This window comes from Cetorhinus maximus, chromosome 15, assembly GCF_964194155.1.
Source record: "Cetorhinus maximus chromosome 15, sCetMax3.hap1.1, whole genome shotgun sequence".
Taxonomy (NCBI): domain Eukaryota; kingdom Metazoa; phylum Chordata; class Chondrichthyes; order Lamniformes; family Cetorhinidae; genus Cetorhinus; species Cetorhinus maximus.
Window position 1 is genome coordinate 24,678,351 of NC_135893.1, and position 25,078 is coordinate 24,703,428.

The window sequence follows — 25,078 nt, forward strand, 5'->3', positions numbered from 1 at the left end:
TCACACAGCTGGCAAAAGTCACCTGCTTTTACCTGACAGAATTCATAAAAGGGCCCTGCGTATAATTAATATTAAAGCAGAGATTAGGGGGATAGGTCTGGGGCTTCAAACCAGATTCAGCTCAGCTCTACACCCCAGCTTGTCCAGGTGTCCCACAGCTGAACATTCAGCAGCACAGGTACAACACACTCAGAGCTCCCAGGAAAGCGGTGAACACACATGTAGCTACACTAATGATCCAGAGAATTTGAGTTCAAGTCCCGCCACAGCTGTTTGAGAATTTGAATTCGGTTCAGGAAATCGGTAATAAAAAGCTGGTAACGGTAAAAGTGATGGTGAAACTGTCAGGTTTTCTTAATAACCCAACTGGTTCACTAATGTCCATTAGGGAAGACCATAAGACACAGGAGCAGAAATTAGGCCATTCGGCCCATTGAGTCTGCTCTGCCATTCAATCATGGCTGATAAGTTTCTCAACCCCATTCTAGGAAAGTTGCCTTCCTTCCCTGGTCTGGCCTCTACATGGCTTCAGCCCACATCAATGTGGTTGACATTGAACATTCCTCCAAAGTGACCTAGCAATCCACTCGGTTGTATTGTCTCCTTCTCAGGGAAATTACAGACGATTAATAAAGACGGGCCTTGAAAGTGACACCCGCACCCAGAGACTGAATTTTTAAAAATGAGCGCTCCCTCTCCCTGAAGGTGAGCAGAAACAGAGACAGGTGCTCTGAAAAGTGCCAATGCGGAGTTCCATTCCTATGGTTCTGTAGTCTGCAGTCCAGACCTCACGTCACAGCTTTCAGGCTCCCTGGACGAAACTTTGTTGTAAATGGTCGGCTTTCGAAGGTGATTCATCGTCGGCCAGTCCCTCTCCACGTTGGCACCCTCAGAGACACACAGGTTGATGGATACCAGTTGAACTTGAAGAAAATAAATCCCTTTATTCCTGCAATGTTTCCGTCACTTTCTCCAGTGGTGCCTGCTCCTGCTGGGATAAGACTTCATAGGAACTCCCCGAGTCGGCCCTTAGGTGGGGAGTGTCGCCAGACGATTCTTCCATCATGGACAAGTCTGGCATCTGTTTTCTAGTTGGGACTACCGAGATAACAATCCGATAACAGAATCCCGAGGGCTTTTCTTCCACCTCCCTAACCCCAGGGATGCTGAGGCGAGTTGTTGCCTACCCCCACCCCCACCCCCACCCAATATTGCTGGCCCAGCTGAGAATGGTTAACTCAGCATAGATTGGGGATCAAAGCGGAAGATTAATAGGTTTGGATTTAAAGAATTAAACAATCTGCCAGAAGGATTCAGCAGTAGTTTACATATGAAGTAGTGATTAACCTTAAGACAAGTGGAGCCAATTATAGTGAGGGTGGATGATATGCAAATAGCTCTTTGGTCATGAACTATATCTGCACTGCAATGCACCTTGCATTAGTCTCAAAGCTGAACAAACAACACCTACAGCCAAGAGCAGTGAACAGCTTGGACACATTAAGACAAACCTGGTAATGTGCCAGTCAATATTAAAATATTGTAGCAGTGGGTAATGTTTCATGTGGTTAGAAACACTACACACCTCGTTAGCATGAGTTGTACCAATGTACCACATTAAAGATTTGTCATGAAAAGGTCTCACAGTCTCAATTCAAAATTAACACATCCCACTGCTGCTGTTTAAGTCAGGCAAATTTAAGATCAACATTCACATAAGTGCTGTCATCACCTCACAGAAAAATATTGTTTTCTGAAAGGGGGAATGGAATTTTCGTGCTCACCATAAGTGAGAGAGGAACCTTGGGGAGACCCGCTCGTCAGATGTCATGTGATTGGCTTAGGGTACTAGAGCTCGTAAGTCAAAGGCTAAGTGTCAGAAAGTACTGCATTGATGGTGGAAGATAGAATATCTAATTTCAGTTGCTCTTTGCCATTCCTTTGACTGTTGTTTTCCCTCCATAATGGAGGGAACATAAAAGACACCGGTACAGTGCTTCATTGGGAAACCTAGGCAAAGGGCCAAGGAAAGACACCAGGGCCCAGAAATTTGGGTGTGCCCTTTTTAGAGCACGGAGGTGCATTCCCTGCAGTGGAATGGTGAGGTCTGTGGCTCCCCAGAAATTGGGCTCTGAGGCTCATTTTAATGAAGCCATTATGACATTGGAGCCCACCCATAATGAGTTAGGCAATATTGAGCTGGTGCTGTGGTTGGGAGTTGGGTGAGAATGCCAAGGAGGATTGGGGATGGAGAGTGGTGGCGACTGGGACTGAGAATTAAATATGGGATCAAGAGGAGCAGAAGTGCTCGAGTTCAGGTAAATTACTTACTTCTTTGTTGCAGGCAATCCCAGGGGTGATTTCGCCAAGTGCAGCCTGCAATGGTGCAGATTGCCAGGGGGCAAACCAATTGTGAAGACGGAACCCCAAATAGGCTAAAGCCCTCTTATGTGCATATGCCAAGAGCCCAATGCCTACTTCAGGTGTGGGTAAAGGACAACTCGTTTGTCCTTACCCAAAATTGTCTGTGTATTTCCAGTTGGAAATGTTGGCAATCTTCCTGTCCGCCATATTGGGTCCTGAATACCACCTGGTAAATGGACGCTATATGGACCAATATCTAAGCCTAGGTTTAAAAGAAAACCAGGGAAGAAGAGGTTAGGTGACCCACAGCTTGGATATTAAAAGCTGAAAAGATTCCAAAGGAAAGAAAGCGTGAAGATGATCAGGAATTCTGGAATTCCACAGTTTTGAAGCCCTGGTCAAGGATCCACCTTAAGAAATAATGCTCAGAAGGAATATACAGATTGCAATGTAAATTTAGAGAATAGTGTCCACTGAAGGCATCAGGCTTGCTTCACGTTCTGCATGTGACTACTATTGTTGGCCCACAAGGTGCAGGCCAATGAAACAGTTTTCCCTCTATCTGGTACCCATCAACTTCACAACCCTTAATATAATTAGAAACACTCGACAAAGCAATTTCTCAATGCACTTTAGTTGAAGGCAAACACAGGAAGAGTCCTGGCACATCAGATTGTTTTTGGGTAATTGGCCGATCTCCCCATTAAAATGGATCCTCTCCGCTTGCCTGCACATTATTTTAGAATGGAAGGTTGTCCACCTACATGGAGTGAATTCCCTGGCCAAAGCCCAAGAGTAAAAGCCTTTTCCTTTATAGTTTACTCCCCAGAACCAGCTTGTATGAAGAAGGGCCTGAGAGGAAACATTCTGCTGTCACTTTAGGATAGCATCCCTGGCCTGTGAGAAACAGGCAGAGGTCAAAAGACAGAGATTCCAGCCATTAAGAGTATAGTCAATATAAGATTTAAAAATTACAGGCCAGTTGACTAAAATAGAATTCCTTTCCCAAACTGAGACAAGTTTGAATTGTTACTTTAGACACTCCCCAGATATGTTCTCCTGTGCCCAATGCACAAGGCTGTTCCCACGGTAATCCAGCATTCCCTGTGCAGATAAGGGGATGGACGGACGAGCAGTTAGATTTTCTCTACCCACCACATCACATCAAAAAGAAACAAAGGAAATCTATTTTTACAGCACCTCAACATACCCCTCAGATACTTCCCAAGGTGCTTCATGTGCAATCAATTCCTTTGAAGTACACTTACTGTTATATAAACAAAGCATCCACGTTTGCGCACAGTAATATCCCACAAACACTATCCAATGAATCTATTTTTTGATGATACTGGTGAAGGGAAATTGTTGGTCAGGACCACAGAACTTCCTGCTCATCGTGTTCAATATTTACCAGGACCACCAAACAAGGCCTCAATTTATTTCATCCAAAGAACGGCACCTCCAGCAACGCAGCACTGCCTCAGAAGTGTACTGAATGGACAGGCTAAATTACACACTCATATTCTGGTTTTCTGACTCAAAGACAAAAGCAAGGCCAACTCATCCAAGTTGATAACAGGGTTCTTGGCCACTCAATAATTCAGCTGGCCTACCGTGTGGAGAGGTCAAAAGTGTGGAATGTAATGGGGGGGTTAATGACAAACAGAGAAAAGAGTTTGAAAGGATTGAATGTGCTTATCGGTTTGTTAGGTAAATGTACTACTGTTGTGAAAGAAGAAATATTTGCATTTATAAAGTGGCTTTCAAGAGCACAGGGCATCCCAAAGTGCTTCAGCCAATTATGAACTTCTGAAATGTAGTCACTATTGTAATGTAGGAAAACCGGCAACCAATCTGCACACAGCAAGTTCCCACAAACGCCAATGTGATAATGACCAGTTAATCTGTCTTTGTGATGTTGATTAAGGGATAAATATTGTCCAGGACACCAGGGATAATTCCCCTGGTCTTCTTTGAAATAACGCCATGGGATATTTTACATCCACCTGAGAGAGCAGAAGGAAGCTCAATGTCTCACCCAAAAGACGGCATCCTCAACAGTGTAGCATTCCCTCAGTACTGCACTCGTGTGTCAGCCTTGACTTTTATTGAGTGGGACTTGAACACACAACTGTTGGGTTCAGGTGACAGCATGTGCCACTGAGCCATTGATACCTATCCTGCTCTCTTCACTCTGTAAGGAGGAGTTATATTTACACATCTAGATTTCCATTTTACCATGACATGCCATCATATCTTGCATTCAAGTGCAGCTACCCTTGGTTTTTGTGCAGCCCAGCACATTGATTGAGGTTTTCCCCCATTAGCTCTTCTTTGGTTTATCCTGAAACTGGAAGTTTCTTGTGGCTTTAAGTGTGATGTGAGAAAATGAGAGAACACTGTGTCTGTTGTAGATCGTGGCAGTTAGAGCTTGAGATTGTGAAAGTACTTATGGGATCCCGGAGCTGAAATAGTCTTTTGTACTGGGATGGTTTGGAGTCTCTGGGAGAGACTTGACATTGCTGATACACCTGAAAGATGTAGCTTTTAGCTATTTATAACAGTGGCCAAACGGAAACAGATGCTGGTCATAGTTTTAAATCTTTATCTTTAGTAAGGGGGTGGAAGGTTATCAGGGGTAGGCAGAAATGTGGAGTTGAGGTTACATTCAGATCAGCCATGATCTTGTTTAACGGCAAAGCAGGCTCGAGGGGCCGAGTGGCCGACTCCTGCTCCTAATTTGTGTATTCGTATGTTTGATTGTTTTTCTATCTACACCACTTTTCCCCCCACCCCCCCAACCCAAAAGATGCTGACAAACTGGGGTACAGTTCCTCTGAAGCTGTCAGGACTCTGTGTCTTAGTTCAGCAGCCATCCTTTACTTGCAAGCTGTGACAGTGAACGTCAGGGGGGTAATCTGATTACTACTGTTATATATAACCAAACGCAATCCTGCAACACCTAACATGTACACACTCTGCAGTCACTGAATAGCAATCAGGAGCAGGAACCCTGGCAGATTTTTCTTTTCTCCCTCCTTCTCCCTAGTCCAGGGGCACTGAGGCCAATTGTAGCATCCCCGCAGCTAACGCAGTGCAGGTCTGGCACTTTCCTGGGCTGCATGACTGCAAACTATACAAGTATCGGCCATGGTTCTGCTGGTGGCCCTCTTGCCTCTAAGTCAGAGGGTTGTGGGTTCAAGTCCCACTCCAGAACTTGAGTACAAAAAATCCAGGCTGACATGCCAGTGCACTACTGCAGGAGTGTTGCGCTGTTGGAGGTTAGCTCTCTCTTTGTCAGGGGTGTTAACCTCAGTCTCCTGGAAAATATTTATCCCTCAACCAACATCATTATTTATTTCATTGCTGTTTTGTGGGAATTTGCTGTGTGAAAACTGGCTGCTGTGTTTCCGACATTATAACAGCGATTACATTCCAAAAGTGCTTCATTGGCTGTAAAGTGCTCTGGGACATCCTGAGGTAATGAAAGGTGCTATATAAATGCAAGTCAGACTTTTTATGGAACCTGTCATCCTCAATCAGCCTACTGTAGAGCTTCAGAACAGAACCACTCTTCAAATATTTATGTAGCCTCTCATTTTAAACCTAGGCACTGGGGGCGGGTGTGGGGGTGGGAGCAGACACAGAGATCCTGCAGTGTCAATTTGAAGAGAAATATGACTCAGGTTGTTAACATGAAAAGTTCTCAGACAAAAGTACATGTTTTTGAATTATCACGGGTATTACAAGGATATTTTTTCCCGGTGATGTCTCAACCAAATTAAATCTTAATGAGGTCCTTAAAACACAAGAGGCAACAACATGATAGGAAATAAAGAGTGAGAGAGAGAGAGATAGAGTGAGAGAGTGAGAGTGAGAGTGAGAGAGAGTGAGAGAGAGAGAGAGAGAGAGAGAGAGAGAGAGAGAGAGAGAGAGAGAGAGAGAAAGAGAAAAAATGAGAGAGGGAGAGAGAGAGAGAGAGAGAGAGAGAGTGAGACTGCTTGAAACCCTCAGATATTGAAATGCCAGCATCTGAAAATGAAGAGAGGCTCTAGCATTTTGGATATATACCTTCATTGGAGAGATAATTCCCTACCAGGTCACTGATCAAACGGTTAACTGCACTTTCTTTTCATGTGCCAAGAGCTCTGTCGTGTACTTCCAGTAATTTCTATTTCTCTGCAGTAGAGTTGTCAACTCTGGTAGGACATATTCTTGGAGGAGTCATCCCATGACTTCTTGACTACACGTGCCCCACTCCCACTATTGGTCACCCAACATGTCCACCATCACAACGCACTGTCTTCTGGAACGTGAACAGACTCTTTATTAACCCACTGGATGATTCTTGACAATCAAACTCTTCATATCCCATGTTTTTATAATTAATGAACCATAAGAAGTGTTCAAGAAAATTTCAAAAAATAACAATTCTGTATTAAGGCCCCTATGAATTTTCTCTCGCGGCAGTGTCCTAGAGATATAGTTTTATATTCCAGCAGGCACGATGCTCTGTGCCATTAGAAGTCTCTGTCTGATCTCAGCAGGGCTGTGCCTCGGAATGCTTCTTGTTGTGGGGCAAGAAAGCCAAAATGCACAAAAACAGCAAGTTCTACAAATACACCGCTGGAAAGAGAAGCGGCAGGCCAACGATTTGAATGGAGCCCCTCCCTCAGATTCCAACAAAGGGCCTCCAACCAACAAGACACCAATGGACCAACTGTGCATTTCTAGCATTTTCCATTTATAAGTGTCGTTTATTGCAAAAATGTCAAAACTTATGAAAAGAAAGTCATATTAACATCTGCAAGCAACACATGGCTGCAGCAACCTGCACTGCAGTCCAGGTGGCCACTGAATCATTGCACTCCGATTCAGAGTGGCTGGGTAGAGCTGCTCTGATATTCCTCAATGGAGCAAGCCATGTACATGGGTAGAATTTTAAGTGCTGGGCAGAATGGGAATCTCCAGGCTACTGGTATTCTGCTCGGAGGTTTTGATAATCCTGCAGACAAGAGCAGAAATCCTTTCTCCACATCACATGTGAAATACTGACAGTCCTTTCGCCTCATTGGGTCTTTGCTCAGTGTGTGGATAAATGTGAAGTTCTCCACTTTGGTAGGAAAAACAGAATGGTAGAGTATTATTTAAATGGTGATAGATTGGGAAACATTGATGTACAAAGGGACCTGGGTGTCCTTGTACACTAATCTCTGAAAGCAAGCAGTTCAGAAGGCAAATGGCATGTTGGCCTTCATTGCGAGAGGACTTGAGTACAGGAGCAAGGATGTCTTATTGCAGCTATACAGGGCCTTGGCGAGACCAAACCTGGAGTATTGTGTGCAGTTTTGGTCTCCTTACCTAAGGAAGGATATACTTGCCATAGAGGGAGTGCAGCGAAGGTTCATCAGATTGATTCCTGGGATGGCAGGATTGTTGTACGAGGAGATAGTGGGTCGACTAGGCCTGGATTCACTGGAGTTCAAAAGAATGAGAGGGGATCTCATTGAAACATATAAAATTCTGACAGGGATGGACAGACTGGATGCAGGCATGATGTTTCCTCTGGTTGGGGGAGTCTAGAACAAGGGGTCACAGTCTCAGGATATGAGGTAGACCATTTAGGACTGAGATGAGGAGAAACTTCTTCACTTAGAGGGTGATGAACATGTGGAATTCTCTACCACAGAAGGCTGCGGCGGCCAAGTCACTGAATATATTTAAGAAGGAAATATATAGATTTCTGGACTCTTAAAGGCGTCAATGGGTATGGGGAGAGCGCAGGAATATGGTGTTGAGATAGAGGATCAGCCATGATCATATTAAATGGCGGAGCAGGCTTGAAGGGCCGAATGTGGGATCATGATAGTCTGCTGCTCAAAATCCACCCTGCACTTAACTCACGAAAGGTAATCACAATTTAAATCAAGGGTGGGTGGGGCTAAATGATGCTGCAGATTAAATACTGACTTTGTAAAATCATTTATGGGATGTGGGCATCACTGGCTGGGCCAGCATTTATTGTCCATCCCCAGCTGCCTTTGAGAAGGTGGTGGTGAGCCGCCTTCTTGAACCGCTGCAGTCCATGTGGTGTAGGTACCCCCACAGTGCTGTTAGGGAGGGAGTCCCAGGATACTTGGGGATAATTTCAACTCAACCTGCCCACTGGGGAAACTGATCAGATTTTACATCGCACTCAATTGTAAATTCTATTTAAAGTCAGTAAAAAGTAACCTAACCCGAATGCAGTGAAGAGTAATATTGGGGCTAGCATTCCACCCACTCCCATGGGTTTCCTGCCCAGCGAATAATCCATCAGCCTTTATCTCTGGGACTGGATTCCAACTCCAGCTCAGATTGATGCGGTTAAATCCACTTGCAATGCTGGCTGCTCAGGGTTTTAACTGAAGTGAATTGAATGTGGCAATCCTACTCTCATAACAAGAGCTGCTGTGGGAAACGGAAAATGCCATCCCGGTGCAGTAGGGGGCACTCTGCTGTGGTTGGGGGTTGAGGAGCTTCTTTGACTTCGAGGAGATGGAACTTACTCTGCACCTGGCCAGTGTTACGGCTGGAGGTGCTGCTCAATGCCAAGAGGGTGCCCAAAAAAAACGTAAAGCGCATTTCACTCCCAACACCAACTTGATGCGCAAAAAACACCTCACAAAAAGAAACAATCGTTTCCTAAAAGCAAATGCACACTCAGGATCAGAGTGTTTTTACAATACGCAGGGGTGAAGAAGAAAACCAATCTTGTTCAAAGCAGAGGGTGTCACAGACATTTAAGATTTCATGCCCAATGGCAGCTGGCCTTTGATGCTGTTGATGATTCCCTCGTTATGTATCTGTCCTCACTTCACTGATCTTGCTCAACTAGTGTACGTGTCAAGCATGAGAAGCGCTCTCTGTGTGCAGGGTCATTCAGTATATGAGGAATGGAGAATTCAATGCTAATGCCACATTAGCTGTGACTCAGTTGGTAGCATGTTCACCCCCCCCAAAGTCAGAAGGTTATAGGTTCAAGTCCCACTCCAGAGACCTGAGCACAAAAATCCAGGCTCACACTACAGTGCAGCGCTGAGGGAGCTCCCTGCACTGCTGGGAGTGCTGTCTTTTGGATGAGATGTCAAATTGAGCTGGATGTGAAGGACCCTTTGACCCTATTTTGAAGAAAAGCAGGGGAATTCTCCCTGGTTTCCTGGTCAATATTTATCCCTCAATCAACATCACAAAAATATTTAGCTGGTCATCATTACATTGCTGTTTGTGGGACTTCACTGTGTACAGACTGACTGTTGCATTTCCCACATTACATCACCCCCCTCAACTTAAGGCATGAGCCCTTTGGGAATGGTTTCAAAGAGATTGGCAGACTTCAACAGCTCACGCAAATGACTATGTTTAGACCATAAGTTTTGCCAGGCTAATCAACCATACAGAGCATCACAGCTGAACCTAATTTCAATAATCCTTACTGAACTTCCCATTTTCCAGCAGGGAATCACTAGGTAGCGACTGGTTGCAGCAATCCTGGCTGATATCCTTTACCTAGCTCAGGGACAGCTGTACCCCAGATGCCATGCTAGTTTGGGTAATCAAACCTTGCAGGCTTGTAATGGGTTTACCTCTCAATCCATGGGTGAACCCTATTGATAATGCCTGGTTTGGATTAAGAGCGTGAAGGTGAGTGGCTTTCTAAGAAGTTTATAGTGAACCCAAACATTACCTCACTGTGCACGGAGAGCTGGTGTTGCTGGCTATCTCGTTCATCGAGCACATGCTGTAGTTCCTCGCACTGCATCGCCTTCTCCTTCCTTGCCACTTTCTGCTGTTCCAGCTTCTCCTTACAGGTCCTGCAAATGATTGCGACACACTAGGAAATAAGAAAATTGAACTGGGAATACTCCCGACACGTGGCTCAGGGTGGAGTGACGAGTGTCTGTATTGTGATGCACTGTGCACCACAACTACATAGGGCAGGTTAGATGGACCAGTGGGGCTCTTCCTGTCTGTCATTCTTGTATGCTGGAGACTGAATATATCCACCCACGCTGGGGCGCAAACCCACTGAAGTTCTAAACTCTCTACTGAAATAAAGAGCTTCTGAAATAATATTGGGCAACAATGTGAGTGAGCTTCAGAAATGGAGAAATGGGGGATGGTGTAACATTCACTCTCCAATGGAGAATGGGGGATGGTGTAACATTCACTCTCCAATGGAGAATGGGGGATGGTGTAACATTCACTCTCCAATGGAGAACAGGGTATGGTGTAACATTCACTCTCCAATGGAGAATGGGGGATGGTGCAACATTCACTCTCCAATGGAGAATGGGGGATGGTGTAACATTCACTCTCCAATGGAGAATGGGGGATGGTGTAACATTCACTCTCCAATGGAGAATGGGGGATGGTGTAACATTCACTCTCCAATGGAGAATGGAAGGTGGTGTAACATTCACTCTCCAATGGAGAATGGGGGATGGTGTAACATTCACTCTCCAATGGAGAATGGGGGATGGTGTAACATTCACTCTCCAATGGAGAATGGAAGGTGGTGTAACATTCACTCTCCAATGGAGAATGGGGGATGGTGTAACATTCACTCTCCAATGGAGAATGGGGGATGGTGTAACATTCACTCTCCAATGGAGAATGGAAGGTGGTGTAACATTCACTCTCCAATGGAGAATGGGGGATGGTGTAACATTCACTCTCCAATGGAGAATGGGGGATGGTGTAATATTCACTCTCCAATGGAGAATGGGGGATGGTGTAACATTCACTCTCCAATGGAGAATGGGGGATGGTGTAACATTCACTCTCCATTGGAGAATGGGGGATGGTGTAACATTCACTCTCCAATGGAGAATGGGGGATGGTGTAACATTCACTCTCCAATGGAGAATGGAAGGTGGTGTAACATTCACTCTCCAATGGAGAATGGGGGATGGTGTAACATTCACTCTCCAATGGAGAATGGGGGATGGTGTAACATTCACTCTCCAATGGAGAATGGAAGGTGGTGTAACATTCACTCTCCAATGGAGAATGGGGGATGGTGTAACATTCACTCTCCAATGGAGAATGGAAGGTGGTGTAACATTCACTCTCCAATGGAGAATGGGGGATGGTGTAACATTCACTCTCCAATGGAGAATGGGGGATGGTGTAATATTCACTCTCCAATGGAGAATGGGGGATGGTGTAACATTCACTCTCCAATGGAGAATGGGGGATGGTGTAACATTCACTCTCCATTGGAGAATGGGGGATGGTGTAACATTCACTCTCCAATGGAGAATGGAAGGTGGTGTAACATTCACTCTCCAATGGAGAATGGGGGATGGTGTAATATTCACTCTCCAATGGAGAATGGGGTATGGTGTAACATTCACTCTCCAATGGAGAATGGGGGATGGTGTAACATTCACTCTCCAATGGAGAATGGGGGATGGTGTAACATTCACTCTCCAATGGAGAATGGGGGATGGTGTAACATTCACTCTCCAATGGAGAATGGAAGGTGGTGTAACATTCACTCTCCAATGGAGAACGGGGGATGGTGTAACATTCACTCTCCAATGGAGAATGGGGGATGGTGTAACATTCACTCTCCAATGGAGAACGGGGGATGGTGTAACATTCACTCTCCAATGGAGAATGGGGGATGGTGTAACATTCACTCTCCAATGGAGAATGGGGTATGGTGTAACATTCACTCTCCAATGGAGAATGGGGGATGGTGTAACATTCACTCTCCAATGGAGAATGGGGGATGGTGTAACATTCACTCTCCAATGGAGAATGGGGGATGGTGTAACATTCACTCTCCAATGGAGAATGGGGGATGGTGTAACATTCACTCTCCAATGGAGAATGGGGGATGGTGTAACATTTACTCTCCAATGGAGTATGGAAGGTGGTGTAACATTCACTCTCCAATGGAGAATGGGGTTGGCTTAACATTCACTCTCCAATGGAGAATGGGGGATGGTGTAACATTCACTCTCCAATGGAGAATGGGGTATGGTGTAACATTCACTCTCCAATGGAGAATGGGGGATGGTGTAACATTCACTCTCCAATGGAGAATGGGGGATGGTGTAACATTCACTCTCCAATGGAGAATGGGGGATGGTGTAACATTCACTCTCCAATGGAGAATGGGGGATGGTGTAACATTCACTCTCCAATGGAGAATGGAAGGTGGTGTAACATTCACTCTCCAATGGAGAATGGGGGATGGTGTAACATTCACTCTCCAATGGAGAATGGGGGATGGTGTAACATTCACTCTCCAATGGAGAATGGGGGATGGTGTAACATTCACTCTCCAATGGAGAATGGGGGATGGTGTAACATTCACTCTCCAATGGAGTATGGAAGGTGGTGTAACATTCACTCTCCAATGGAGAATGGGGTTGGCTTAACATTCACTCTCCAATGGAGAATGGGGGATGGTGTAACATTCACTCTCCAATGGAGAATGGGGTATGGTGTAACATTCACTCTCCAATGGAGAATGGGGGATGGTGCAACATTCACTCTCCAATGGAGAATGGGGGATGGTGTAACATTCACTCTCCAATGGAGAATGGGGGATGGTGTAACATTCACTCTCCAATGGAGAATGGGGGATGGTGTAACATTCACTCTCCAATGGAGAATGGAAGGTGGTGTAACATTCACTCTCCAATGGAGAATGGGGGATGGTGTAACATTCACTCTCCAATGGAGAATGGGGGATGGTGTAATATTCATCTCCAATGGAGAATGGGGTATGGTGTAAAATTCACTCTCCAATGGAGAATGGGGGATGGTGTAACATTCACTCTCCAACGGAGAAAGGGGGATGGTGTAACATTCACTCTCCAATGGAGAATGGGGGATGGTGTAACATTCACTCTCCAATGGAGAATGGAAGGTGGTGTAACATTCACTCTCCAATGGAGAACGGGGGATGGTGTAACATTCACTCTCCAATGGAGAATGGGGGATGGTGTAACATTCACTCTCCAATGGAGAATGGGGTATGGTGTAACATTCACTCTGCAATGGAGAATGGGGGATGGTGTAACATTCACTCTCCAATGGAGAATGGGGGATGGTGTAACATTCACTCTCCAATGGAGAATGGGGGATGGTGTAACATTCACTCTCCAATGGAGAATGGGGGATGGTGTAACATTCACTCTCCAATGGAGAATGGGGGATGGTGTAACATTCACTCTCCAATGGAGAATGGGGGATGGTGTAACATTCACTCTCCAATGGAGAATGGGGTATGGTGTAACATTCACTCTCCAATGGAGAATGGGGGATGGTGTAACATTCACTCTCCAATGGAGTATGGAAGGTGGTGTAACATTCACTCTCCAATGGAGAATGGGGGATGGTGTAACATTCACTCTCCAATGGAGAATGGGGGATGGTTTAACATTCACTCTCCAATGGAGAATGGGGTATGGTGTAACATTCACTTTCCAATGGAGAATGGGGGATGGTGTAACATTCACTCTCCAATGGAGAATGGGGGATGGTGTAACATTCACTCTCCAATGGAGAATGGGGGATGGTGTAATATTCACTCTCCAATGGAGAATGGGGGATGGTATAACATTCACTCTCCAATGGAGAATGGGGTTGGTGTAACATTCACTCTCCAGTGGAGAATGGGGGATGGTGTAACATTCACTCTCCAATGGAGAATGAGGTTGGTGTAACATTCACTCTCCAATGGAGAATGGGGGATGGTGTAACATTCACTCTCCAATGGAGAATGGGGGATGGTATAACATTCACTCTCCAATGGAGAATGGGGGATGGTGTAACATTCACTCTCCAGTGGATTTTGAGGGATAATGTAACAGGATAATTCCAAGGTATTACACAAAATCATTAAACTAAAAACAATGACTAGAACACCACACAACTTCTCTCTGCCTACTGACTGAATATCAAGGATTATGAAGCAGAATCTTTCAATCATAGGCTTATGTCAAATTCTGAGATGATGTAAAGCACTAGCAGATCACCCGTGGAGGTGCTCACAGTAAGTCAGACAATAGGCTGGTTATATATACAGCAGCGTTACATCATAGAATGGACAATGTATTATTCTGTTGCTAGGCAGGGCTGTGTAGGGCCTGGCCTGTCTCCTCAAGGCCAGTCTAGTTAGCTTAGCATCCATACCCTAAATCAATTAGAGAATAATTATACGTCCATGAAGCTTTCTCTTGTTGGCTCTTTCCCAAGGTCAGAAAACTAACTTTCCTTTTTGTATCCTTGAGTGAAACTGTTCTGCATCTGTAACAAAGTGTTACAGCCACATATATAGAAATATATATGTTAAACTTAACTTTGTACCTTTCTTCGAGTTGTCAGCTGAAAAGATTCTTAAATCTTGCCAACTTGTTCCCCAGTTTGCATCGTTCCCACGCTCTGTTACTAACAGCTCAATCTCCACTTTCCACACATTCAGCCTAGCCAAAAGAGCAGCTGAATCATCGCTATCACACTTTCAGCGCAGACTGAGAAACCCTAGTGAACTCATCATCATTAAAGGCAACATGCAAGCTCCCTGACTGCCTAGAGGCTAAAGAGACTGCTCTGCATACAGTGCATCAGTGTGTTCCATTCCTGCACTGGTAAATGGGATTAGGTAGGTAGGTCAAGTGTTTCTCACGTGTCGGTGCAGACTCGATGGGCTGAAGGGCCTCTTCTGCACTGTGAGATTCTGTGACTCTGTACTGCTGAGCTCAACTCAGCTGGTTTATGGTCACCATAGCAGCACTCACCCTTGCTGTAGTGCTGCTATGTGCATGCTGATTGTCCCTCCATCATCTTGCCGAAGGCTGCAGGAGCCTAATCTGATCTGGTCAAGAACCAGTTGACCATGTACACACTTTCAGAAGAGGTCACTGGATTCACCCTGGCTAAATTTTTCCCTATATAGCCCAAGGGTATTAGCCCTCTAATACTGCCCCAGGTTAACTGAGATTAACGCATTACAGTCGGACATTGAACCTGGGACCTCCCTTGGCCTCAGTACCATACTAAGCAGTGTATTTATGAACTAAACTACACAGAACGTGTACAATTGTCAGTCCCTTGCCACCTCCTGAACGAACGGTGGCCAGGCACAGAGCTTGTCAAGCCCACTCACCTGAAGGCATGGAGTCTTTCACTGCCACCATGTGGAGCAGATGTCAAAGCAGACACCAGCACCAAAGGAGAATGCACTGTCAAACTCCCTATATGGTTATTTGGGTGCTAGTGTACCTCAACTCTACATTTCTGCTTTGGAGTTCTTCGTTCTTCATGTCCACCAGCTGGGACATCTTGACCAGCCGTTGCTGCAGAGTGTTCAGCTCCAGCGCCTGACTCTTCACCATCGCTCGGTTCTGCTCGAGCTCCACTTTCTGCTTCTCACTCAGCTCCCCTGTGTGCAAACAGAAGTTATTGAACCAATCTTATTGAATCAAATTTGGGGGGGGAAAAAAATCAATGCAAAAGCTTTTGCAAGATTAGATTGTTACAATGCGTACCCAAGGCCAGCCTTGGCTCAGTGAGTAGCATGCTCGCCTCAGAGTCAGAAAGCTGTCGGTTTAGGTCCCACTTCAGAGAGATGAGCCCAAAATCCAGGCTGACACTCCCTTGCACTACTGAGGGAGTGCTGCACCATCAGAGGTGCTGAGATTTGATGAGGTGTTAAGCCAAGGTGCTGCTATGCCGGAGCTGCCGACTTTCAGGTGACCATTCAACCCTGTCAGGCTGGCATAAAATATCCTGTGGCACGATTTTGAGGAAGAGCAGGTGAGTTCGCTCCAGTGTCCTGGCCAGTTCTTCAACCAACACTTATAAAGCAGATTACGTGGCCATAATTACATCCCTATTTGAGGGACATTGCTATGCACAAATTGGTTCAATCTTTCAAGGGAGCCATACTCGTGGGAGTAGGGTTGGGGTGGTTGAAACCTGAGAGGTGGCAGACAAAGGGGAAAAAAAAAATTTCAGAAAAGAAACTCTTGTATATAAGTAGTCTGAATACCCCACACTGCCTGATACCCAGTTTATATACAACACGGCAGGTGTTTGATCCTGTGTTTATCTGCCTGCAGGCTGTGTTTACAGTGACTCACAATCTGATCAGGTTGATTTGTGCCACAGTATTAATGAGTGTCTCAGATGTTTGCTCTGCATCTTCTCAAGACATAAGCCACATCACCAAATACCCGTGGTAAATGTGAATTTAAACAGACCGAAGGCTTAGAGCCAAACCCAGTGTTAAATCAACACTGGGATAAAGGAGGGGGACTAACTGGAATTAAATAATAAAAGATTTTAACCACATTTATTTATGGTCATAAGAAGATTCAGATTATAAAAGACTGCAAGTTCTGACACGGAAAAAAAAATTTGAGACAGAACACAGAACAAGAAAACAAAAACAGAATTACCTGGAAAAACTCAGCAAGTCTGGCAGCATCGGCGGAGAAGAAATCAGTTAACGTTTCGAGCCTTCATGGCCCTTCGGCAGAACTGCAGCATAGTTTCAACAAGGGAGAAATATAATATTTATATTATATATTATATATTTATATTATATATTTCTCCCTTGTTGAAACTATGCTGCAGTTCTGCCGAAGGGCCATGAAGGCTCGAAACGTTAACTGATTTCTTCTCCACCGATGCTGCCAGACTTGCTGAGTTTTTCCAGGTAATTCTGTTTTTGTTTTGGATTTCCAGCATCCGCAGTAGCTTTTAGCTTTTTGTTTTTAACAGAACAAGAAAAAGCAGAAATAGAGGCAAAATACAAGGAGCAAGAGAGAGCTTACAAGAAGAGTTCTTGTTCAATTCTTCCCCTATGAGATTTCAAAAATTCATCCTGAGGATATGGGCATCGCTGGTAAGACCAGCATTTATTGCCCATCCCTTGTTGCCCTTGAGAAGTTGGCGGTGAGACGCCATCTTGAGCCGCTGCAGTCCCATATTGTGAAGTTGCTCTCAGTGATGTTAGATAGGAGATAGGGAGTCCCAGGATCTTAATTCAGCGCCAATCAAGGAACCACAATATACATGTCCAGATCGAGATGTCGTGTGAGCAGGACAGCAGACGCATGAAACATCGTCCACTCCACTGCTTTGGCCTGAACGGCATTGAGCTTCTTGAGTGTTGTTGGAGCAGAACTCAGCCAAACAAGTAGAGAGTATTGTATCACACTCTTGACTTACGCTTTATGGCTAGTGGAAAGGCTCTGGGGGCGGTCAAGAGGTGAACCACTTACCGCAGGGTGCCCAGTCTCTGGCCTGTTCTTGTCGCCATGGCATTTATGTGCCTGGACCAATTAAGTTTCTGGTCGATGGTGCTGGGAGTTTTGACAATTGTAATGTTACGAAGGGGTGGTTAGGCTCTCTCTTACCGGAGATGCTCATTGCCTGACACTTCACTAACGTTATTTGCAAAAAGCAAAATGTTGCGGACGTGGGAAAGCTGAAATGTTATTTGCATTGGTTTAAGCCCAAGTGAGAACTCTGCCAGTCAGGCTGTGAATGGCTAGGCGAGTTCCAATACCTGGCTCAAGGGGCTGAATGGCCTACTCCTGTTCCTATGACTCTGTACCTATGAATGTAGCCAGAGAGAAGCAACATCAAACAGCTTTTCATCATACAGTCATTCTAGCACAGAAGGAGGCAAAACACAAACAGCCACTGGAAGCCATTCTCAGCAAAGGTAACCTACCCGCCAGGTCTGACATCCTGGCATTTGCTCCGGCCAGATCCCTTCTCAATCCGAGGATAATATCTTGCTGTGCCAGGACTTGCATCCGAGTCTCTGCTAGCTCATTCCTACACAAGAGTAGAAACATTAGATTAAAACCTAAATGAAAGCATGTGATCCAGGTGGCAGAAAGAAACTGAGCTGAATCCAAATAAAAATGATACTGAGCTATCACTAATGTAGGGCTAGACTTTGAAAAGAAACATCCAAATGCTGTATTTCTAATGCATATTTACTACCGGCAACTATAAACTCTGGGGCAGCATCAGCACCTATTGTAGCAACACCTCAAGAGATGATTCTTTATCCATTGTGCAAATGGCAAACAACCATTGCCAGTGGCGTTGGATACTGTAGGCTGGACAGAGCAAGGGCTCAACTCACCTGTGCAGAGCAAGGGTTCAACTCACCTGTGGAGCCCAGAAGGCCAGCTCCCCACTACAGACCGAGGGCCCAGCTCCCCACTACAGACCGAGGGCCCAGCTCCCCACTACAGACCGAGGGCCCAGCTCCCCACTACAGACCGAGGGCCCAGCTCCCCACTACAGACCGAGGGCCCAGCTCCCCACTACAGACCGAGGGCCCAGCTCCCCACTACAGACCGAGGGCCCAGCTCCCCACTACAGACCGAGGGCCCAGCTCCCCACTACAGACCCAGGGCCCAGCTCCCCACTACAGACCCAGGGCCCAGCTCCCCACTACAGACCCAGGGCCCAGCTCCCCACTACAGACCCAGGGCCCAGCTCCCCACTACAGACCGAGGGCCCAGCTCCCCACTACAGACCGAGGGCCCAGCTCCCCACTACAGACCGAGGGCCCAGCTCCCCACTACAGACCGAGGGCCCAGCTCCCCACTACAGACCCAAGGCCCAGCTTCCCACTACAGACCCAGGGCCCAGCTCCCCACTACAGACCGAGGGCCCAGCTCCCCACTACAGACCCAGGGCCCAGCTCCCCACTACAGACCCAGGGCCCAGCTCCCCACTACAGACCCAGGGCCCAGCTCCCCAAGAGTGCACCAATACAGACTGCAAGTGCAGCACAATTCCTCAGAACATGGGTTCAGCCTATGTGTATGGAGCCTTCCCAATAACATCGTGTGCAAGTCTGTTTATGTTTTCCTTCATTTTGGAGGCAGCCTCCACATTACTAGCTACAATATCCAATTTGGTGGCATTTGCTAATTTCAGCACCATACCTAACATCCACTGGTTAGTTACTGGCCAACCAATCGCCATTAGGAGCTGGGGACAAATTCAGCCAATTTAAGCTTAACATTTCCTCACTCTGAAGATTGGAATCGTTCCACACAAAATGAGCCTGGCCAGTACGTGGGTATATAGCACCAAAACAAAATCTCCTAAACTGGCACTGGTTGGAACTGAAATCAAGTCATAAGACCAAGGAAAGCTCACAGCGAATGGAAACGGCAAATATAATTGATCTTTGGTGGGAAGCTTTTCTTACAAGTGAAGATGACCATCTCCTTGGTGGCCCATGAGCCATTTAAATTTACACCCAGTGTTGTCTGCTTCCACCGAGCTAAAAAAGCTGAATCAAAACTACATACAGATCTCACAGAGCACAGGGATAACAAAGAGACAGACATCATCAGCAGTCCGCAGAAAACCTGAACAAAAATATATCCATTCAGAAACAGTCGCCCTGACCACCTCATTCGGGACCCAGTCCCTGCAGACTTTATTTGGATCCAGTGGGAAATACCTAGAGAAGCTTCCTGGAAACGTGACAAGTACAGAACACACGGTGCACGTTCCAACTATTAGCCAAGAAAATGGGGAAAAGGCTCCTTTGCTGCTGAAGATGGTCCCGTACTTCAACCTAGCTACAGAAACCCAGGGTTAAGTATACACCCAGTGAGTGAAAACATGGATTGGTGCCAAACCCAGTTACAGAGCAATAAACAGTCATACTGCACTGAGAAATGGAGTCCCTGAAAAGCTTTACAACACTGTCTCCTTTCCCCTCTCCACAGATACACTCTGGGTATGGCTGAAGGAACCAAGTTGTCATCTGTGCTTCCTCCCTTTGTTCTGGGCTTATGTATGTCTGAAGGAATTAATCAATCAAACCAGTTCACCAAGTTTTGCAGAGCTGTTATTCAAACCAAACGCTTTAAACGCTTGGGATGCCTTGCAAATATAGTGTCCCAATTAGCAAATTGTTTATAATAAATAAAAACAGAAAATGCTGGAAAAACCCAGCAGGTCTGGCAGCATCTGCGGAGCGAGAAACAGAGTTAATGTTTCGATTCCGTATGACTCTTCTTCAGGGCTAATTGTTTAGCCTTCCGCTGTGCGGGAGGGCTTCAAATATCCCACTCGTGACCCATGGTAGCAGCATGACTCAGCTTTCTGCAGCCATTGGTTGCAACGAGGTCTGTAACAGCAAAATAGCAAGCGTGTTTGTTCTCATTGACATGCCAGACAATCTTCGAAACGGAGCACTTTCTGTATCAAAGGCCAAGTGCTGGAAAATGGGGTTAGAATAGATAGGTGCTTGATGGCCGGCACAGACACGATGGGCCGAAGGGCCTGTTTCTGTGCTGTATAACTCTAGGGCCTGGTATCACGGTCAGGTTCAGCACAGCTTAGATGCAAAGCAAAGCTCCCCCTATACTGATACCAAAGTATAACACTCCAGATGCTGGAAATCTGAAATAAAAACAAAAAATGCTGGAAATACTCAGCAGGTCATGCATGCAACATCTGCAGAGAGAAACACTTCTGAACTCAATATTGAGTTCAACAACTTTAGAACAAGATGGAGGCAGAGGTTAAGAACAGTGGGTTGTGTTATTTTTTTTTCACTCGCTTGTTTCTTTTCTTATCCCTTCATGTGGCATTCAGGTGGCTGCTATGTAGCCATTCACTCCTCATCTGGACACAACCATTGTCTCTTTACTCTACCTATTACCACTCTCTTTGGCTGTTGAAACCTTTTGTTATTGGATCTCGCCTACCCTCCACCTGATCACAGACCTACCCTTTTGTTCTTCCTGCCCTCTGCCCCTTTCTATTGGCTTAAAAACTCTTACATTCTTGTCTTCCTTCTGTTCTAAATAAAACATCATCGAACCTGAAACGTTAACTCTGTTTCTCTCCACAGACACTGCCTGACCATTTTTTTTGTTTCCACTCCCTCCACACCATCCCATCAAGCAAGACTCTGCATTTATATAACATCTTTCATGACCAGAGGACATCCCAAACCACTTTGCAGTCAATGAGGTACTTTTAAAGGTGTAGTCACTGCTGCAAGGAAGCAAAGGTAGCAGCCAAATTGTGCACAGTTAGGTCCCACAAACAGCAATGTGATAATGACCAGGTTGTCTGTTTTGATGATGTTGATTGAGGGATAGGTACTGGGCAGGACCAGAGGGAGAGCTCCCCCATTCTTCTTCAAAATGTAGGCACGGGATATGGGTATGCCCTGCTAAGAGGGTTGACAGGGCCTCGGGTTAACCTCTCATCCAAAAGACTCATCCATCAATTACTCACTAAGATAAAAGCAAAGTACTGCGGATGCTGGAAATCTGAAACAAAAACAAAAATTGCTGGAAAAACTCAGCAGGTCTGACAAGCATCTGTGGAGAGGAATACAGAGTTAACGTTTCGAGTCCGTATGACTCTTCTTCAGAATGTCTGATGAAGAGTCATATGGACTCGAAACGTTGACTCTGTCTTCCTCTCCACAGATGCTTGTCAGACCTGCTGAGTTTTTCTGGCAATTTTTGTTTTTGTTCCATCAATTACTGCCAGGTCATGCACACCACAGTTAGATTCAGCATAAAGCTCCCTCTACATTGCCCAATTTAAAGTTCTCTCCCTGACTCCGTGCTCCCGCCCCTTTGTTCCTTTGGGTGTGTCCTGGCTTAGTCCTATAAAAAGATCTGTCCAGCCTAACCCTCTGCAGTGCTAACCTGTCTTTTCTTTTTCTCGTACCGATTGACCTGCTGTTTCCGGTGTTTTCTGTTTTGTTCCCATTTTATGAGAAGATTGGGGCCTGGATTTTGTGGCAGTCATCATGGCAAAACTGTCAGCATTTGCCAACGTTATATTCCATTCAAACTGACAGCAACTTCTGGAGTCTGCAAATGTGCAGTGAAACGCTGAGATCCCAATGCTGCTGTCAGTGATTCCCTGCTCCCTCACAGAGTCGCAGTTGAAGGCCCTGCAGGCAGCAATCAATTAGAATTCATTGAACTGACAAGAATTTTCCCTCTCACGCTGTAATATTGTAGTTAAAAATTCCCCCAAAAAGTCATGGCTTGTTAATGAGGCTTAACTGGGTTTTTAATGTCATAACTACAGTTAAAAAAAAACCTCTCTGGTCCGCGAAATTAATTTTATATTTGTGTGATGTCAAAATTCTCCATTCTGATAAAAACGCTAACTTTATTAATACAATAATTTTTCTTTAACGTGTTGTTTATATTTCAGTTTTTAATGTGTATGTCACAATCATTTATTTGTGCCTCTAGAAAATTTAATAAAACATGAAGAATCAGTGCTTTTTACTTCCTGGCTTGCTGTCTGTGAGAATATTTCAATGTGATTGGTTTCTTGCCCTGCTTGATCACATGACTGTTGCTGGAAGCCTGGAGAGCCCCTTGGCTCAGCACTAGATTCAAACTGATGTCAGGAAAGGGGAAACCCACAACACAAAGATTACTAGAGGTTTGCGAGGAGCTTTCTTCAACTCAATTCACCACCGACCTCAAAATTTCGACCTATGTCTTCAGTTTAGAGAAAGGTTAGGAAGAATGTGGCCACTTTCAATGGTCTGCTCCCACTTCCCAACGTTGTCCCACTCTCTCCCCCGCCATTATTCCCAGCTACTTATTCACTGCTGTGAGCTGTAGTAAACTACACCACTGCCCTCCAGTGGTAGAATAGCAGCATGGTACCACAGCAAAGTGAAACCACTTCACCAAACAGCAGCTTCCACCAGCTTAGGACTTGTACAAAACTGACTTATAATCAATACCTGCGGAGCTAAGACCGATTGTCAGTATTGGCGGGACATAAATTAAGAATCAGCTTTAACATGTAACCATTTCATTTTATTACTTAAAATATCTGTTACCCATTCAAGACAAATTATTTCTGTCAATTTGTTATGGTGTAAAAGCTGGATTTGCAGTAAACTTCTAATTGTTACACAAGGTATATATATTGCTATTTAATGAGGGGGCATTGCCCCCTCACACCCACCCCCCACCTGTCGGGAACTAACTCTCATGTAAATGCTATTCAGTTGAACTCGGTAAGGCACTCACTGGAGTAAGGCACAGGCCTGTTGCTGGATGTGTGTGTCAGGCACGATTGGTGCTACCACTGGAGGTGGTGCCTGGACAGGCTGTCTTACTGTGTGATTCCTTTCCCGCTCTTCCAGCTTCTTCTTGGCCTCTGCAAAAAGAAAACAGAAAGCAGCGCCGTCAGCTGGCAGAGAGGTGAACTTCCCTTGCCGTCTCCCCCTGGCCCCTTACCCTCCCCCAGTTCCACATCACAGCCGCTCCAGTTCAGTGCTCCCCAGGTATGGAGCAATGGGTTCTGTGTGGTCTAGGAGCACGGGTTTCATTCAATAGAAATTAGCTGCGATTGCTGCCTCATGCAGAGTGTGTTGACCCTCTTGCAAGCTTACAAGAGGAAGCTGGACCTGTTCTTGGCTGTGATAAAGACCACATCATGTAAAAAAGTAAATGGATTAACAGTTAATGTAAACACGATCAATATGATTGACTGATCACCTAAGTGTCAGGGAGGGATTTTCCTGAGTACCTTTTTCCTTATCGATCCTGCATTTTTGCGGCCTCTTGCAGGGGGTTACATGGCTGCAGGATGCTGGAGATACAGGCCGAGGCTAAGTGTCCGGTCAGGATGGACCAGGCGTTGGTATGGAGCAGGCTTGATGGATCAGCAGGTCTTTTCTTGTCCATCATTTTCATACGGGCAACTGTCTGATCATCTGCTCCTGAACCCCTCATTTAAGGCTTAGGTAGCCCTAGGCTCGACTATTCCACTCCTCACTGGACTCCCCCGCCTGCTACTCGGAGGTCACCCCCTTTGCTGCCTCACACCAAGTCTCATTCACCCATCATTCCCATGCTCCAACCTACATTGGCTCCTGTTTAGGCAATACCTTCGTTTTAAAATACTCATACTTGTTTTCAAATCCCATTTTGCCCCCTAAAACCATTTATCTTTGGGGCACCAGCGTTTCTATCCCTTCATTCGGAGAGCCGGTGTAGACATGATGGGCCAAATGGCCTCCTTCTGAGCCATAACAATTGTGTGATTCTTAAATAATATCCATAATCACTCCTCTCTGTTTCAGAATTTTCTATATCACATAACAACAGCTTATATTTACAACAACATATTTCCTTTAACATATGTTGCATCTTATCAAGTCTTCAATATGACATCTTCTCTCATAGTCTGAGAACTGAAATACTCAATATCTACAGCATAAATACCCCTCCCCATGGAATCCTGTGTATAATGTACAATTACCCCTCAGTTTGCTCGACAGGATCCCTCTTTCCTCCTCTGACACCTGGTGCTGCTTAGTAACGGTGAGCAGCTTCTCCTCCAGAGCCACGATTGTCCGCGAGTGCTGCCGAATCTGCTCCTTGAACTCGGCGAGCTCACCCAGGTGGCCGCGCCTCTCGAGTTCAATTCGATCCTCAAGGCCCTTGGTCTCGGCTTTCTGATGTCTCTGCTGGGCTGCCAGCTCCTCTCGTAAATCACCCTGCAGCAACAGAGAAGGGTCACAGCAAAGAGACAGAAATATTCCAAATAGCTGGAGGAAGGAGAGAGGGAGAGAGAGAGAGAGAGAGAGAGAGACACAATCCACACAACAGACAGCAATACAAGAGAAGGGTCAGTTCATTGGAGACCTTTC

The 25,078-nt window shown here is 45.6% G+C and overlaps 1 protein-coding gene across 1 annotated transcript in view; it reads right to left on the bottom strand.

The window, feature by feature from the left end:
* fhad1 (forkhead-associated (FHA) phosphopeptide binding domain 1) overlaps nt 1-25,078 on the bottom strand; it is a 125,542-nt gene that overhangs the window by 63,024 nt on the left and 37,440 nt on the right. Inside the window, exons 19-23 of the mRNA XM_078559254.1 lie at nt 24,688-24,925; nt 23,451-23,580; nt 18,110-18,216; nt 15,649-15,808; nt 10,091-10,217 (exon numbers count right to left, since the gene is read on the bottom strand). Of these exons, the coding sequence (XP_078415380.1) occupies nt 10,091-10,217; nt 15,649-15,808; nt 18,110-18,216; nt 23,451-23,580; nt 24,688-24,925 (762 nt within the window). The remainder of the gene's footprint in view (nt 1-10,090; nt 10,218-15,648; nt 15,809-18,109; nt 18,217-23,450; nt 23,581-24,687; nt 24,926-25,078) is intronic.